The 19,344-nt window shown below is 45.2% G+C and overlaps 1 protein-coding gene across 1 annotated transcript in view; it reads left to right on the top strand.

The window, feature by feature from the left end:
• The window catches only part of RECQL4 (RecQ like helicase 4), a 160,153-nt gene that overhangs the window by 42,956 nt on the left and 97,853 nt on the right, over positions 1-19,344 (top strand). The window contains 3 exon segments of the mRNA XM_029592339.1: positions 6,622-6,714; positions 7,901-8,037; positions 15,585-15,668. Coding sequence (XP_029448199.1) covers positions 6,622-6,714; positions 7,901-8,037; positions 15,585-15,668 — 314 coding nt within the window.

A 19,344-nucleotide genomic window follows, 5' to 3' on the forward strand; every position in this document is an offset into this window, starting at 1 on the left:
GCTCGGGATCGGAAATTGACAATTCACCTAACAGAGATGGTCAGGGTTTCGACCTTGGACATGTGGGACTGGCTGCAGTGGTTGCAGAGCTTGCAGGCAAAAAGGACAGGTCTCCTCGGTCTCCGCTAGGAAAGCAGCAGTTGTGGAGGCAGGCATGGCTTACGTGGCAGATGCACCCTATGATCTGTTTTGGATGTCAGCTGGGATCATGGTGTCAGCAATATCAGCTTGACATTTTTTTTGCTTATGCAATTCGTCAACGGACGTCTGGTCCAAGTCCCATCTCGGTGACCTCCGCTTTAGGTGGAGGTTAGTGTGCGGCTAGGATCTGGGGCAACTAATAAACCTTTTGGGGGAGTCCAAAGGACTAGAGTTGCCGGAAGATAAGCTGAAGAGAGGGTATCGCTCCAAAAGGGGGGGTCTTTCTCATCTCAGAAGCAAGGATCAGGGCGGCAGCAGTCCTTTTGGGGGGGTCTGCATAATTCCACCCAGGATAACTCTGCTCAAGGGGCCAGAGGCAGCAAGGCCGCACAATGAAGGGAGGCTGGTCCACTTTTCTTTAAAAAAAAAAAAAAAAAAAAGAGGGCGGTCAGAAGGAGTTGGGCCCTTTGTTACGAGGAGAGGACCAAGGTCTTTGGACCAATGGGTACTGGACGTGATAAGAGGTGACCTCACCTAATATTTTGCTCATCTGGTCTGAGAAGTCTTATGAGTTCCCCTTGCACGTTGTGAGTAAAGAGAGACACCGTGCACACCACGCGAGAAGCATTTACAGCATCTGGAGCCAAAGGTGTCTGTGCCTCTGGAGAAATGGGGGAAAGGCAGATAATTTCGGAGTGTCAAAGAAAGAAGACACTTTACGGGCCCTTCTGATCCTGAAGAAGTTCAGTACAGCACTCCAGGTAGCTTGTTGCATGAAAACATTGAAGTCAGTTAAGAGCGGTAATTTGCAAAGGGGAGTTTCTGGCATCTATCTGACAGAGGCTTCTCAGGATCTCAGATGCTTCTGCGGTTGGCCCTAGGTGAGCATTTTTAGTTCCAGGAGCTCTACAGTTAGGATTGGCGACTACTCCTTGGACCTTCACCAAGGTGATGGTGGTGGAAGCCGCAGTCCTGTTCTTGGTACAGCTCCTCAAGGCAAAGTCAGAAGACATCATTCCTTGCTGTGGGTGATGCAGGAGTTGTGGTCTCTGGGCTGGGTGGTGAGCCTAGATTAGAGCAGTCTTATTCCCTTCCAATCCCTGGAGTATCTGGAGGCAAGATTCGATACCAGGTTAGGAATCTGTTGGAAACAGGATGCTGGGCTTGATGGACCCTTGGTCTGACCCAGTATGGCATTTTCTTAAGAGTGTTCCTTATGGCAGAGAGGGTGATGAAGTTGCAGGCTCAGGACCATCATCTATTGTGGCTTTGGTATCCAAAGTGTGGGATTATTTGCAAGTCCTGGGCGCTATGGATTTTGCGCTGGATTTAGTTCTGTGGGCATTCGCACACATATACAGTCTCTCCCGAATTGGCCCTCTGAGGAATTTCAGCTCCAGACACCACTTCAAGGGATAGCCAGGTCCAGTCTTTCACACTGGCTTTCTTGGGCCAATTTAGAGTGAAGAGTGGAGTTGGGGATCCCGGGTAGCGGAGTGGTGACTACCGATGCCAGCCTGACAAGGACAGATGGCTCAGGGTTGGTGGTCATCCATACATCTCAGATTGGTTGAGTTTGGTGTTTTCTTACTCTCCCTGCATGACACTGATGTCCCCTCCCCCTCAGTGACGTCAGCCTTCAGCCCAGATATCTTCCCTGCTGTGACGCCGGAGGCTTATTAATGTTATTGGCCTGGCCTGCTGCTTTTTAGGTGACTGGAAAGTGCCTCTCTCTATCTTGCTCTTTCTCAAGTTGGTTGGGTTTGGTGCTTTTTTTTTTACTCTACCTGCATGATGCTCATGATGACTCCTCCCATTCAGTGACATCAGCCTTCAGCCCAGATATCTTCCCTGCTGTGATGCTGGAGGTGCCACGTGCACAAAGGTGTGAGCATGGTGCTTCCGGCATGCTCCTTAGTCTGTTCCTTTGTATGGACTTTGTTATGGACTTTGTGTATAGTTATTTGCTGCTTTTTTTTTTTTTTTTTTGAGGTTTTTTTTGTCTTCTTTTAATAGAAGTTGTTTTTGGTATCTTCTACTGTGTTGTTTTTTTTTAGGGTTTTACCTTTAGCTTGTTCTGGTAAAATGGATACTATGTTTCAATCTCCCATTTCTGTCATTACAGGTAATGATAAATATTCATATCACTATTCTCCATCTGAAACACATATTATCAGGCAGCCATCTTTTCTTTATCTGATTTCTACTTCCTTTTTGCTCTCATAGATTACTCTTGAATCAGGAAGAATCTGTGTGAGCTAAATTGTGCTGCTCTTAACACTTGTTCTCTGGTAAATAAGCCTCAGCTGATTTATGACTTACTATTTAATCATACATTGCTTTCTTTATTACCTATTACTTTTGCTTCTTTTTGAATATATAGATCTGTTACCTTTTGTAATAACATCTTTTAATTTGGTCCACTGTTCCACCTCACTCATTTTCTCCTAGTCTTCTAGTGTTATGATTCCTCCCGTAGCTGGAGCTACGGGAGGCCTCTCACCTTTCTCTGGAGGCCACTCCGAAGCTGGGGCCTCGCCTGATCTGGTTGTCCAGGTTTTGCTCCATGGCCTAGGAGGCCTTCGACATCCTTGGGGCCTGCCTGAGGCCTGCTTCAGTCTTTGCCTGGACTTCCTGGTTTGGGCCCCGCCCTTTTCCCTAGGGGTTGGTCCACAGCTCTTCTCTCCAATTATAGGGCCAGCCAGGTGTGGCCCATCTGAACTCCTCCCAGGGAGTTGCTTGTTTCCTGTCCTATAAAAGGACTTCCTCTTCTCTCAGTCCTTGCTTCAGCAAGGGGCTAGTCTACCTAGGCTATGTCTTCCTTGGACTTCCTGTGTGTTACAGTGTTCCTATTGTGTCTGGTCCAAACGCCAGAATGTGGGACCCGTGCCTCCAAGAGTCTCCTCCTGTTTTCTGAGTCTGCAGATTCCTCGTTGCCTTGCCTAGTTCTGACTCTAGAGGATCCGAGAGGTTTCCACTACCTTGTGCTAAATGACTTTCCGAGCTTCTCCCGCTCTTCTTGTGGTCCGCGACCAGCCTCCTGGCTGTGTAGGGTGCGTAAGAGACGGCATGGTCCGTGACCAGCCCATTGGGTCCGCCCATTTACAGTGGGCTGTGTAGGGTGCCTGAGGTTCCAGCTCATCCCTCTTGTTCCTGTCTTTGTCCTGAACTCCACTTGTGCCTTGTTCCAAGTTCCAAGACCTTGCTTTGATCGCTCAGTCCTGTGCCTTCCTGACCTCCATCCAGCCTGCTGCCTGTGCTGCTCCCTGCGGCAGGTCCGAAAGGGCTGGGAATGGTCGGAGGACTGTTCAGAGACCACCATAATGTTGTGGTCTTCTGGGGCATTTAGGTCGGCGGAGTGGCCGAGACTTGGACCATCTTCACCACCGCAAGGGCACACCTCACTTCCCTTCCACCTAGAGAGCCCTGGTATGCCAAGCCTTGAGTGCTTGCTCGAGACTGACGCTAGCCATGGCATCTAGTTCTTGCTCCAGATATGTCTCCATTTTGACAAAGTCTGAATTTTTTAAATTCAAAGCTTGGCTTTTCGTGTGACTTCTCTCTATCCTGGCTGTGATATTGAACCATACCATCAGATGATCACTGGTGCTCAGGTGAGCACCTACCCGGACTTTAGAACATCATTCCCATTTGTGAGCACTAGGTCGGATGTGACACCCTCTCTCGTTACTTCCAATACCATTTATTTGAGTAGAGCCCATGGAAGGCCATCCACCTTACTACTTGTAGATTCTGCAGTAGGGATACTCCAGTCTATATCTGGCAGATTAAAATCTCTAACAAGCAACACTTCTTTTTTCCCCCCACCTTTTGGATGTCTTTGATCAAATTTATGTCCAGTTCTTCTGTTTGAGTTGGAAGCCTGTATACTACAGCAGTGTAGATATACAGGCCACTACTATTAATTGCATCAGTAACATGGGATCTTCTTAGTGTTTGGATAATTGCCAGGTTCTTGTGGCCTGGTTTGGCCTCTGTTGGAAACGGGATGCTGGGCTTGATGGACCCTTGGTCTGACCCAGCATAGCAATTTCTTATGTTCTTATGTAGATGGAAACACCAGCTCGTTGGGTTTTTTTTGTTTTGTTTTTTTTAAGACAACCTATAATGCTTCTTCCTTACCTCATGTTTCTTGCCTTTCAGTTGCTTGGATATTGTTCTTGACATAAAGAGCTGCTACTCCCCCTTTCTTGCCCTTTCTGCCCTGGGATGGCTGTTTCCCAATAAGGAGACTCATTGAACCATGTCTCTGTAATAGCAACAATGTCCACAATGACATGGAAGGTGGTTTTTCACCTCGCAGTGACTTTGGCTAACTCCAAGCTCTTGTCTGCTATCCTCCATATAGTATATGTAATTTTTCTACAACAGGATGGTTCTCTGTGCTCACCCAAAGTTTCTGCCAAAGGTAGTCTTGGCTTTCCAACTCATTCAATCCATTGTATTGCCTACCTTCTTTCCAAGGCCCCATGTGCATGAAGGCAAAAAAGCCCTCCACGCGTTGTATTGCAAATGAACCTTAGCATATCCCAAAAGACACACTCAGCTGCATCATCAAATCTCCCAGCTATTCAACTCGTACAACCCCAGTAAGCTAGGAGCAGAGGTCACTAAGCGTCCTTTAACTGGTTTGCTGAGTGCATTCACTACTGCTCCACCTTAGCAGGGTTGCAAGTCACACACTCTATAAAAACTCAAGTGAGAGCCATGGCATCGTCTATTCCTCATCTTCGAGAAGTACCCATCAAGAATATGTGCAAAGCTGCAACTTGGTCTTCAGTTCATTTGTTTATGTCCTATTACTTTCTTGATAATCTCTCAAAGACTGGCGGTAAATTTGGTCATGCAGTTTTGTACAATGTGTTCTCTCTGTAGTCGACTCTCCATGGTGGGGTTCCGGGTTGCATACTAAGTAATTGCTTGGGATGCCCCAAATGTAATGGCTCATTCATCCTGCTTATTGATAGGAAAAAAAAGCAAGTTTGATTACCGTAGATAGCAGTATGAATTAACCATGGAATACCTGCCCAGCTCCCTGGAGAGTCAACTACAAAGCTAAAAGTAGCTCTGATACTGGTCAAAGAGGCCCACGAGTACCTGACTGCAGTCCCCTTTAAGGTGGCTGAAAAGTGGAATAGAAATTAAATAAGTGGTGGATAGGAAAGAATGTCCAGCTGTTTATCTCACTGCATCTCTCTAAAGTAGAAATTCGCCTACCACAGAAGCTAAAGGCTCATCAGTTAAGAACCACAGTATCTTCTATGCCTATTTACATCAAGCTTCTTTTCAAGATATCTGCAAGGCTGCCAACTGGCCATCTATACAGATATATTTGGACAGATGATTAAGAACATAAGAACATGCCTATACTGGGTCAGACCAAGGGTCCATCAAGCCCAGCATCCTGTTTCCAACAGTGGCCAATCCAGGCCTTAAGACCCTGGCAAGTACCCAAACACTAAATCTATTCCATGTAACCATTGCTAATGGCAGTGGCTATTCTCTAAGTGAACTTAATAGCAGGTAATGGACTTCTCCTCCAAGAACTTATCCAATCCTTTTTTTTAAACACAGCTACACTAACAGCACTAACCACATCCTCTGGCAACAATATTTCAGTTATTTCAATAACTGCTTCAACTTTCCAACATCAGTTTCTATGGGCTGCTTTCTTTCTATACTGTCAAAAAAAAATGTTAAAAGAAATGAGCAACTCTTAGCTTGGGAGTCCCCCACTTGTGTGGCTGCTTTGTTCCTTCTTGTCCACAGGGAACGTGAAATTGCTTACCGGTAATGGGTGTTCTTCGTGGACAGAAGAAAAAATCAGCCACACAGTCCCACACGCCTCCCAGAAGTTGAAGCTCAGCTTGGAAATGACCTGAAGGGGGCTTGCGCGGTGGTGGCTGAGAGGGGAATCTCACACATGCTCAGAAAGACAGGGTGAGATCAGAGAGAATTTTATTCCACATCGGTGGCATGGGATTACGTCACCCACTTATGTGGCTGATTTGTTCTTCTGCTCATGGAGAGCTCCCATTACAGATAAGCAGTTTTACTTTATTCACAATACGTGGCAGCTGCCTGTCACATCCTCCTAGTAGTAATAGTGTGGGTATGGTGCACCCTGCTGCTTCCTGACACGCCATGCTGCCAGTAACGGTGGGGATACAGTGTACACAGCAGCTGTCTGATGCACAGTGCCAGCAGTAATGGGGCAGGGTGGGTACCGTGCATAGCTTTACTGGGATACTTTACCTTTGGAAAGGTTGAGCTAGCTGATCTTATAAAATTGGTCTTTAATGACTGTAATCCAAGATCTCATGAGGCCAGGAATGGGCTTTATTATACTAAAGACGAAAGTGCCAGATGCACCAGCACTAAGGAAGTCAACACGAGTGCGATCTCCCCGCTGGGTCACAAACACTGTTAAACCTTCCTGCCTTTCTTTATGTGACACAGATACCACTCCAGAGGTGCGGAAGGTTCTGTCAGAGCTGGGGTACCGCTCCTTCAGAGCTGGCCAGGAGGTTGCAATCATGAGGATACTCTCAGGTACCCTTGCTAGTTAGTTTTTTTTTTTGTATTTATATACTAGAATGACCCTATTTTCATACATCAGTTCCTCTCTATGGGCTCCTCAAATACCTCCCATGTCACCAAGTGTCACACTCCTTGCACTATCTTACATCCTCCCCTTTTTATGAAGGCAGTTTGTGTGCTGGTGATGTTTTCCTGTCTCAGTGTTGTGTGTGTGTGTGAGTGTGTGCAAGTCGTATCTGCATGTACTGACTTGCTTGTGTGCACATAAACAGCAGTATGCCAGAGCAATACACGCAGAATGAGCGGATGGATTTGGGATGCGCCTGCGCGCACGTATGGTCACGTCAGTGTCCACGCCGTGTGCGCTGGTTCCAGCAGTCAGTGGCGGAGTGGCCTGCCCAGGTGTCGGTAGGGTGGGACGGTGAATCAGGACGCAGCACCAGGGAGAGACATGCTTCACTATCATCGGAGGTGTATACGGGACACTTCGGGTGGAGGTGTATACGGGACACTTCGGGTGGAGGTGTATACGGGTGGAGGCAGTGATGGGCCTAGTCTTCTGCACGTTCTTTCACTTTGCTCCGTGTGGAACTTTTCTCCTTCCTCCCCTTTCACACCCAATATGATGATGTAATTTTTTTTTTTTTGTAGAGGTAGCAGTAACATTATGCTGTGGTTGTAAAATGATTTATCATCATTTATCACATGTTAATGTTTTTAAGTTATTAAGTATTTATTCTGTTGTCACACCTTGTTATTTGTAAACCGGCATGATGCGACTCCCATCGCGAATGCCGGTATATAAGAAATTTAAATAAATAAATAAAATAAATCATGGTTTAATTTGTAAATATTAAATATATTGATTAATTTAATTATCATCAAGCATGAAAAATAATTATAAATATGTTTGTCAAAGGTTATAATTTCACTTTCATTTTTAGATTAGTAAAATTTTGGTCAGTCTTGCAGTTTAATAAAATTACATATTTTGTAACAGATGAAAATGTAATTATGATATATTAAGTCTCTTCTCTTAAATAGCATTAGTTGTTTTTCCCGTTTGTGTTTCTTCAGTGACATGTTCCGTAAGAAAAGATCATGAAAGGTGCAGGCTCTTGCCCATTAAAGTGTTGCATGTGGTTATAGGCTGTCGCCTGGTGTGCTCTCCCACCTCCTGACTGTCATTTTGTTGTAGGTCTGTCCACGTTGGTTGTCCTATCCACTGGAATGGGGAAGTCTCTGTGCTACCAGCTTCCTGCATACTTATACGCTAAAAGATCAAAATGCATTACCCTAGTGGTGTCCCCATTAGTATCGCTGATGGACGACCAGGTAATTCAAGGAATAATGTCCCACTGCACCATGCCGGGGCATTGCCTCACTACTGGCTTAGACGGAAGCGTGGAGGGTTTGATGATGCAAACCAGAGTTAACATGGAGGCGGAGAATCTCTCTGCTCTGTTTCTCTGGCATGCACTATTTTACCTGGTGTTATCTCCGCTGCTGGGCCTGCTTCTGTTGCCTCCATTGCCTGTACTACAGCTCCCATACTGCTAACCCTGAAGCCCTGATAATTTCTGCTATGAACTCACATTTGCTCTGCCCTCTCTCTGGGTTAGTAAGAATATAACCAAACTCCAGATACCAGCCCAAATTAACTGAGGTCTCCCATGTACTTCACGCCACTGTTAAATTTGCATTTCCCTGTACGTACCCAGATCAGTCCAGACTCCCCTGGGTTTTGCCTCCCTTCCAGCAGATGGAGACAGGGAAAGTTTTACTGACACTTAAGACGAGGTGCCACCTGCAGTCCCTCAGTATTTCTCTGTCTCCAGCAGATGGTGGAGGTGCAAATCCTGCAGTCTGACTGGAAGAAAAAGAGGAAAAATAGGCTTTCTGTCTTCGCCTCCCAGAAGATAATTAGGCCCTGGTGGGGCGATCCCGTCTAGTGCTTGAGGCTCTCGAGCAGGGAGTCGGGGACCCTGTTCTTGCTCGTGTCCCTGGCCACACAGGGCTGATACCCGGGGGTCCCGGATCATTCGCCCTGAGGGATCACCGGAGTCTGTTGGCTCTTCACGGAACCTGCTGCATTATTTCAGGGAAGTGCCTCTTTTTCTGTTTGTTTAAAGTTTTATTCAAAAGAAAAACGTTTTTATTTTTTCCTTTGGGGCACGTGGGAGCCGTCGGAAAGCACAGGGACAGCGTGATTTTTCTTACTTCGGTCCCTTATTTTGGCGGACAGCTCACAAAAAGTGAGGCCAAAATTACCGAGGATCAGTGGGTCCTCCGTGTAGTAAGAGACGGCTACGCGATTTGCTCAGCCCGTCCGGGATTTGTTTCTGGTTTCCACTTGCGGTCCCACAAAAAAAAGCAATTGGTGGTTCGAGAGACACTAGACCAATTGCGGAAGCTAGGAGCGGTAATTCCAGTTCCATGGGAAGAGTGAAGCTCAGGAAGGTATTCCATTTACTTCGTCATTCCAAAGAAGGAAGATTCTTTTCGTCCGATTCTGGATTTGAAAAGGATAAATGCAGCGCTCAAGATGCCGCGTTTCCAGATGGAAACCCTAAGGTCAGTGATAGCGGCAGTTTGCAAAGGTGAGTTCCTGGCTTCCCTGGACTTGACGGAGGTATATCTGCACATCCCCATTCATCCAGATCATCAGCAGTTTCTGTAATTCGTGGTACTGGGACATCATTTTCGGTTTCAGGCTCTTCCCTTCAGGTTAGCCACGGTGCCACGCACTTTCAACAAACTGGTGGCGGTGGCTTTGCATCAGGAAGAAGTTCTAGTGCACTCTTATCAGGGCAAAGTCGGAGGACCTTTGTTGTCATTCGGTTGAGAAGGTGATCCACATTCTCGAGTCACTGTACTGAGTAGTAAACTTGGCGAAGTCATCTGGTTCCCTCGCAGTCCTTGGATTATCTCGGAGCCTTGTTTGACACTCTCAGGGGCACGGTGTTTCTCACAGAGGAGCGTGTTCTGAAACTGCAGGGGCAAGTTCGTCAATTGTTGGGGTTGTCTGTGCCCAAGGTCCGGGATTATTTGCAGGTACTGGGCTCGATGGCTTCGACACTGAAGTTAGTGCTGTGGGCATTCGCACATATGAGGTCCCTGCAGAGAGCTCTTTTGTCTCGATGGAATCTGCTCTCGGAGGAGTTTCATTTTCCTTTGCCACTTGAGGGCATTGGCAGGGAAGTCATTCTTGGTGGCTTCTGAGTTTCATTGTGGCCCGTGGTGTGGAGCTGGAGATTCCGGATTGGGTGATTCTTTCAACCGATGCCAGTCTATTTGGTTGGGGTGTGGTTTGTCAGCAGCAGTCCACTCAAGGCTGCTGGTCCGCCACAGAGGCTTCTTGATCTATCAGTCACTTAGACCAGAGCAGTACGTTTAGTGTTACTTGCCTTTCTGCCATTGGTCAAAGGTCGGTCAGTGATGGTCCTTTCTGACAACGCGACAATGGTGGCCTACATCAATCAGCAGGAAGGAAGCAAGAGTCTGGCAGTGGCTCAGGAGGCTCAAGAATTGATTCTTTGGGCGGACTGTCATCGGGAACGGATAGCAGTGTTGCACATCGCAAGAGTCAAAAACGTCCAAGTGGATTTTTTGAGTCGCAAGTTGCTAGATCCAGGAGAGTGAGAGCTGTCAAAGAAGGTGATGCAGCTCATCCACGAGGGTTGGGGCTGCCGCCATGTGGATTTAATGGCAACTTGTCGGAATGCCAAGGCGACTCAGTTTTTCAATTGAAGGGAGGGAGCACGGGTCTAAGAGCGTCAATGCTCTGGAAGTGCCTTGGCCTCAGGAAGTTAATAACATAAGAAATTGCCATACTGGGTCAGATCAAGGGTCCAATAAGCCCAGCATCCTGTTTCTAACAGTGGCCAATCTAGGCTACAAGTACCTGGCAAGTACCCAAAAACTAAGTGTATCCCATGCTACTGATGCTAGTAATAGCAGTGGCTATTTTCTAAGTCAACTTGATTAATAGCAGGTAATGGACTTCTCCTCCAAGAACTTAGCTACACTAACTGCACTAACCACATCCTCTGGCAACAAATTCCAGAGTTTAATTGTGCTTTGAGTGAAAGAATTTTCTCCGATTAGTTTCAAAGGTGCTACATGCTAACATAAGAACATAAGAAATTGCCATGCTGGGTCAGGCCAAGGGTCCATCAAGCCCAGTATCCTGTTTCCAACAGAGGCCAAACCAGGCCACAAGAACCTGGCAATTACCCAAACACTAAGAAAATCCCATGCTACTGATGCAATTAATAGCAGTGGCTATTCCCTAAGTAAACTTGCTTAATAGCTGTTAATGGACTTCTCCTCCAAGAACTTATCCAAACCTTTTTTGAACCCAGCTACATGAAAGGCCCCCTAGTCCTTCTGTTATCTGAAAGAGTAAATAACCGATTCACATTTACCCGTTTTATACCACTCATGATTTTAAAGACCTTTATCATATCCCCCCTCAGCCGTTTCTTCTCCAAGCTGAATAGCTCTAACCTCTTTAGTCTTTCCTCATAGGGCAGCAGTTCCATCCCCTTTATCATTTTAGTCGCCCTTCTACTTTACATTTTTCCTCCTTGGCCTCTAGTGGGCAAAGTGTTGCGGCGAATCGAGAGACATCTGGGTGAAGTAGTTTTGGTGGTTCCGGAGTGGCCACGTTGGCCATGGTTCGTGGATCTAGTCAATTTGGCTGTAGACTGTCCTCCACGTTTTGGTCATCTACTGGGCCTTCTTTGTCTGGGCTCCATATTTTCAGACAAGGCTGCTCACTTTTGTCTAGTGGCATAGCTTTTGAGAAGTGATGATTGAGACATAGGGGATACCCTGAATCAGTTATGGCTATGCTGTTGCAGGCCAGGAGAGAATATACTTCTCTTCCTTTTCTGAGGGTCTCGATGGTGTTTGAGTCCTGGTGTATTGCTAATAGGGTATGAGCTCTAGAGTCTACAGTGTTTCACATTCTGTCCTTTCTTCAAGAGGGTCTGGTCAAGGGTTTGGCTGTGAATTTGATGAAGGGTTAAGGTGGCTGCTCTTGGTTGTCTTCAGGGGAAAGTTTGTTGACTCAGACCCTAAAACACGCTCAGTGTGGCCAGAAGTCAATTTAAGTTAAGCGTAAAGTGTTATTTGGTCTTCAGTGGAATGCCTCGGAAACAAGTTTTAAAAATTTTCTATATTCCCTCTATTTTGTGGTTCTGAAAAAAAAAGGAAGGCACGTTTTGTATTTAAAGACGGTAAATGCGACTCTCAAGGTTCCCCATTTTCGCATGGAGACTTAGGTCCAACTCTGAGGTTCGTCATAGCAGTGGTACACAAGGGAGAGTTCTTGGCATCTCTCGAATTGACAGAGGCATATCGGGCCGGAGGACCAGAGATTCCTGAGATTCATGGTCCTAAGGGAACATTTTCAGTTTTGAACCCTTTCCCTTTGGCGACTGCTCCATACACCTTCATCAAGATGATGGTGATGATGGTGCCCACAATTCAAAGGAGGGTGTTTTGGTGCATCCGTAATTGGACAACTGGCTCATTCGTGCAAAATCAAGGATCTTTGTCGACAATCAGTACAAAAGGTACCGATGTGCTTTTGAAGTCTCTGGGATGGGTGGTGAAGCTAGCAAGAAGAGCCCATTTAGTCCTCTCTGAAACTCTGGAGTATCTGGGAGCTCAGTTTGACATGCTGGTGGAGAGAGTGTTTCTCACAGAGTCAAATTCAACATCTGCTAGATCTTTCTGTGCTCAGTGTCTGGGACTATTTTCAGTTCCTAGGTTCTATGGCATCAACTTTGGAATTAATGCATTGGATGTTTTTGTATATGCGTCCTCTGTAGGAGGCTTTTCTTTCCTGCTGGAATCCATTATTGGAAGAGTTTCATATTCCTCTTCCATTAGAGACAGAAGTCAGAGACAGTCTTTCGTGGTGACTTACTCGCACCAATCTCAAGTGTGGTGCAGAATTAGAGGTTCTGTATTTGGGTAATAGTCACCACCAATGCAAGCCTCTCAAGATAGAGGGTGGTGTGGCAAGATCAGTTTATGCAGAGCCAGTGGTTGAAACAGGAGGCCTCATAGTCTATCAGTCAATTTAGAGATGAGAGCCGTGCAGTTTACATTGCTTTGCCTGTCTGCTGTGGTTATGCAGCCATCCAATATGGATCATATCAGATAGTGTGGCGACGGTGGCCTCCATCAACTATCAAGTCAGAACCAAGAATCAGGTGGTGGCTCGAGAGTCCAGGGATTTGATTTTCTTGGCAGAGCAGCACTTGGAGCGGCTGGCGGCATCTCACATTGCTGGAATGGAAAACAGTCAGGCGGATTTTCTCATTTGAAGAAAGTCAGACCCCGGGGAATGGGAGCTGTCTGAGGCAGCGATGTCTCATTCCTGGAAGATGAGTGTATCCCCATATGGACTTAATGGTGACCAATGAGAACACCAAGGCATTGAGGCTTTACAGCTGCCGAAGAGAATACGTTATGAAAGGAATCGATGCTCTGATGCTGCCATGGACTTGAGGGATTCTTCTTTGTGTTCCCTCCATGGCCTCTGGTGAACAAGGGATTGCGGTGTATAGAGAAACATCCGGGCAATGTGATCCTGGTAATTCCATAGTGGCCATGTCAACCATGGTTCCCAGATATGATTAACATGGGCATAGACAGGCTGCTGAGGTTCAGACATTGGTCGACTCTTCTCTACCAGGGCCTTATATTTTTGGTTCAGGCTGCTCACGTCTGTCTCACAGCTTCGCTTTTGGGCTGAGACGGAGGAGATATTCCGAAGCAGTTATTTCCACCTTATTGCAGGCTAGATGACCACCTACATCCTTGACTTTTGTGCGAATTTGGGAGGTCTTTGAGTCCTGGTCTGCTGTTGACGGAGTGCAGCCTCAGCCTGTTCAGGCTACAGTGTTGCATAGTTTAGCTTTTGTACAGGAAGGATCTAATCAAAAGGCTGGCCTTTAACTCTCGGTGTCTAGGTAGCAACATTGGGTTGTCTCCAGGGTAGGGTGCAAGGGTAGCCTCTGCCTGCACATCTGGATGTTATACTGTTCCTTTGGGGAGCTAAGAAACTTGCATCCTCAGGTGCAGAACTTTTGTCCATCTTGGATAGGGATGTGCATTCGTTCAGGACGAACTAGGCAATTTCAACAAAATTGCCTAATTCGTCCAGGTTCGGGGACCCCGAAACCCGAACAAATTTTTCCTGAAATTTCAGGAAATATTTGTTTAAGTGCACGTTAACTCCCGTTAGCGTACTAACCCGAAATTCGGGTCCCCCCAAATTTCAAAGGCCCGAACCACGGGAAATACGATATTTCTCGCGGCGGGCCGAAAATGAAGCCTGAACCAAAAGGTTCGGGCTTTGCACATACCTAATCTTAGAATCTGAATCTAGTCTTTAGAGCATTGGGGTGAGGCTCGGTTTGAACCTAAATAGTCCTAAATAGGACTATGGTTAAGGACTTGACTCTTAAAGTGGTTTTCTTGGTGGCTATTTGTTCAGCCAGGAGAATTTCAAAGCTCCAGGCACTTCGTGTTGAGATCTGGGGGTATCTTTATGCATGGTGCCTTCTTTTCTGCCTAAGGTAGTCTCAGCGTTCCATCTTAGTCAATGGAACTTCCAGCTTTTTCGGATTTGGATTCCTCTACGCCTCATGTGGGGTAGCTTAGGTTTTTAGATGGGAGGTGTGCATTATTGAGGTATCTAAAGATCACTAATGATTTCCATAGATCAGATCACCTTTTTGTACTGTGGAGTCGTCCAAAGAAGGGAGGTAAGGTGGCTAAGGCTACAATTGTGCGGTAGCTGAAAGAAGCGATCGAGTCGACTTACATTTTTAAAGGGTGCCCGTTGCCGGAGGGTTTAGAGGTGCACTAGACTCGTTTTCAGGCAACTTCCAGGGCTGAGTCACTAGTATCTCTGTATGAAACTTGCAGGGTAGCTGCTGGGAAGTCGATGCACACTTTTGCTAGACATTATCGCTTGGATGTCAGGGCTCTGGCTTTCCTGTGCTTTGGTGAGAGTGTTCTAAGAGCGGAATTCTCCAGGTCCCACCTGATTTAAGAGGAGCTTAGGTACATCCCAGGAGTCTGGACTGATCTGGGTACATAGAGGGAAAGGAAAATTGGTTCTTACCTGATAATTTTCATTCCTGTAGTACCACAGATCAGTCCAGAAACCCGCCCATTTACTTGGGGGGGTGTCCTCTGCTCGTAAAATGAGTTTACCGTTGTCTTTTTGGGCAATTTCACCTTCTTCTGGCTTGTTGGAGGGGAGTGAGTTTGCTTAGAAGCTTGCTTAGAAATTTATGGTTCTTGCTGTCATTTTGGCTACTGAAGGACTGCAGGTGGCACACTGAATTTTGTACAGTGTCAGTGAAACTTTCTCTGTCACCATCTGCTGGCAGGGAGGCAAAATCCAGGAGTCTGGACTGATCTGTGGTACTACAGGAACGAAAATTAGCAGGTAAAAACCAATTTTCCTTTTTTTTTTCTCTCAAATGTTGTTAAGTTGACACTGAAGTTCTACTATAGCAGTCATTAGGACAGAGCAGAATCCAAGCAGAATGAGGTCACCTCAAGGCACAGGTTTAGAAGAGTAGACTGAGCTTCATTGTGAGCTGTTAAAGGGGAAGGGTTATTGGTCGTGGGTATTGTACGCACTATGGTGTGAGAATTAATGAAATGGGAATTGACAATAGTGAAAATTCCTATTTTTCATGCACCTTATTCAGATTCAGTAAAATGCCTTTAGTTTGTTTAGAGGGTTTTTCCCCATGGAAAAGTATTAACATCTAACTAGTAAGTTTGTTTGGTCTGGAAGAGATCTTTGGCTTCCTGTTTGAATTCCCTTGCCTTTTCTCGTGCAGGTGTCGGGGCTCCCTCCTCCTCTGAAGGCTGTCTGCATTCACTCCAATATGACTAAGAGCCAGAGAGAGGCAGCAGTAGAAAAGGTACAGCCCTATTATGTACTGTGAGACGTGCATTGTTTTCTGCCATCTTCGGGCTGTAAGCGCCTCAGACCTGTTAGGTTCCTTGCCTCCTTCATCCACGGACGCTGTTAGGTGCTTATGCTGAGTGTTTGCACTGGAGCTCCCGGCCTCTGAGGTGTGCAGATATGTGTGCTGCCTTAGCCTCTGACGGTGGTCACAGTATATTGCTGAGAAGTTTCCTTCTCCTAAGCTGTTGTGTCGCACACCACCAGGTTCTTGTGTGAGGAATAGTCAGAATAGCAGGAAAGAGACACAATCTACCATTCTCTAGCTAGTCTCAGGAGTGGAGGAGAGAATTGGGGACAGCCACTGCTGACAGTTTGTACATGTTTATTTTGTTTTATGGAGGGGTTTTTTGGGGGTTTTTTTTACACACACACAGTAAATAGTGTTATTTGGTATCGTATCACACACCTTGACAGAAATGTTACGAAAAATTAGGGAAGCTAACCAAATTGGTAGTGCGGTAATAATGGGAGACTTCAATTACCCCAATATTGACTGGGTAAATGTATCATCGGTACACGCTAGAGACATAAAGTTCCTGGATGGAATAAATGACATTTTTATGGAGCAATGGTTCAGGAACCGACGAGAGAGGGAACAATTTTAGATCTAATTCTCAGTGGAGCACAGGACTTGGTGAGACAGGAGGTAACAGTGGTGGGGCCGCTTGGCCACAGTGATCATAATATGATCAAATTTGAATTAATGACTGGAAGGGAGCCAGTAAGCAAATCCACGGCTCTCGTGCTAAACTTTCAAAAGGGAAACTTTGATAAAATGAGAAAAATTGTTAGAAAAAAACTGAAAGGAGCAGCTACAAAGGTAAAAAATGTCCAAGAGGCGTGGTCATTGTTAAAAAAAAAAAAATACCATCCTAGAAGCACAATCCAGATGTATTCCACACATTAAGAAAGGTGGAAAGAAGGCAAAACGATTACCAGCATGGTTAAAAGGGGAGGTGAAAGAAGCTATTTTAGCCAAAAGATCTTCTTTCAAAAATTGGAAGAAGGATCCAACAGAAGAAACTAGGATAAAGCATAAACATTGGCAAGTTAAATGTGAGACATTGATAAGACAAGCTAAGAGAGAATTTGAAAAGAAGTTGGCCGTAGAGGCAAAAACTCACAGTAAAAACTTTTTAAAATATATCCAAAGCAGAAAGCCTGTGAGGGAGTCAGTTGGACCGTTAGATGATCGAGGGGTTAAAGGGGCACTTAGAGAAGATAAGGCCATCGCGGAAAGATTAAATGATTTCTTTGCTTCGGTGTTTACTGAAGAGGATGTTGGGGAGGTACCCATACCGGAAGTGGTTTTCATGGGTAACGATTCAGATGGACTGAACCAAATCATGGTGAACCTAGAAGATGTTGTAGGCCTGATTGACAAACTGAAGAGTAGTAAATCACCTGGACCGGATGGTATACACCCCAGAGTTCTGAAGGAACTAAAAAATGAAATTTCAGACCTGTTAGTAAAAATTTGTAACCTATCATTAAAATCATCCATTGTACCTGAAGACTGGAGGATAGCAAATCTAACCCCAATATTTAAAAAGGGCTCCAGGGGCGATCCGGGAAACTACAGACCGGTAAGCCTGACTTCAGTGCCAGGAAAAATAGTGGAAAGTGTTCTAAACATCAAAATCACAGAACATATAGAAAAACATGGTTTAATGGAACAAAGTCAGCATGGCTTTACCCAGGGCAAGTCTTGCCTCACAAATCTGCTTCACTTTTTTAAAGGAGTTGTTAAACATGTTTGTTTATTTATTTATTTATTTTAAGAACTTTTGCATACCGACATTCATAGGCATATCACATCGGTTTACAGACAACAGGGGAAAAACTAAAATATATAACGCGACAGGGGTCTGAGAAACTTGGAAAGGTCAGGTGACCTATGCAAGAGAATAAATGTAAGAACTTTCAAAATATAACACTCACACTATGTACATATAATACTTGAGTTTGCTTATAGAGAGAGAGGAGCGAATATTTCATGGAGGCGTCTGATTAAAAACCTAAAAGGTTAATCAGACATAAGAGAATGGGAATAGGTCTATAATGCAAGGGTACGAGATAGAAGTCAGGGAATAGTTGAGGAGGGCAAAGGATACAAAAAGGTTATACAAAGGATACAATTAGGGGTCGAGCAGAGTTAGTCGGGAATCTGTGGGAGGGTGCAAGGGTGAGAGGAGCAGGGATGTACAGAGTAGCGTAACTGTCTAGGTTTGATTAGCGTCAGGGTATGCCTGCTTGAAGAGCCATGTCTTGAGTTCTTTTTTAAACTTGTATGTGGATGGCTCTAAGCGGAGATATATGGGGAGAGAGTTCCAGAGGGAGGTGCCGGGAATCGAGAAAGCTCTTTCTCTGGTGAGGGCCAGGTGAGCAGTTTTGAGGATAAAGGTGAATCGGTAGATGCAGTGTACTTGGATTTTCAGAAGGCATTTGACAAAGTTCCTCATGAGAGGCTTCTAGGAAAAGTAAAAAGTCATGGGATAGGTGGCGATGTCCTTTCGTGGATTGCAAACTGGCTAAAAGACAGGAAATAGAGAATAGGATAAAATGGACAATTTTCTCAGTGGAAGGGAGTGGGCAGTGGAGGCCTCAGGGATCTGTATTGGGACCCTTACTGTTCAATATATTTATAAATGATCTGGAAAGAAATACGACGAGTGAGATAATCAAATTTGCAGATGATACAAAATTGTTCAGAGTACTTAAATCACAAGCAGATTGTGATAAATTGCAGGAAGACCTTGTGAGACTGGAAAATTGGGCATCCAAATGGCAGATGAAATTTAATGTGGATAAGTGCAAGGTGATGCATGTAGGGAAAAATAACCCATGCTATAATTACACAATGTTGGGTTCCATATTAGGTACTACAACCCAAGAAAGAGATCTAGGTGTCATAGTGGATAACACATTGAAATCGTCGGTTCAGTGTGCTGCAGCAGTCAAAAAAGCAAACAATGTTAGGAATTATAAGAAAGGGAATGGTGAATAAAACGGAAAATGTCATAATGCCTCTGTATCGCTCCATGGTGAGACCGCACCTTGAATACTGTGTACAATTCTGGTCACCACATCTCAAAAAAGATATAATTGCAATGGAGAAGGTACAGATAAGGGTGACCAAAATGATAAGGGGAATGGAACAGCTCCCCTATGAGGAAAGACTAAAGAGGTTAGGACTTCTCAGCTTGAAGGAAGAGACGGCTGAGGGGGGATATGATAGAGGTGTTTAAAATCATGAGAGGTCTAGAACGGGTAGATGCGAATCGGTTATTTACTCTTTCAGATAATAGACTAGGGGGCACTCCATGAAGTTAGCATGTGGCACATTTAAATCTAATCGGAGAAAGTTCTTTTTCACTCAACGCACAATTAAACTCTGGAATTTGTTTCCAGAGGATGTGGTTAGTGCAGTTAGTATAGCTGTGTTTCAAAAAGGATTGGATAAGTTCTTGGAGGAAAAGTCAATTACCTCCTATTAATATTGGGCCAGATTTTCAAAAGCATTTACTCGAGCAAAACTGGTTTTTGCTCGAGTAAATACACTTTACTCAAGTAAGTGGGCTTTTCAAAATTGCTACAATATATGCCATTGAATTGTCCATAGGATTTAC

Source organism: Rhinatrema bivittatum, chromosome 2 (assembly GCF_901001135.1).
Source record: "Rhinatrema bivittatum chromosome 2, aRhiBiv1.1, whole genome shotgun sequence".
Lineage (NCBI taxonomy): Eukaryota > Metazoa > Chordata > Amphibia > Gymnophiona > Rhinatrematidae > Rhinatrema > Rhinatrema bivittatum.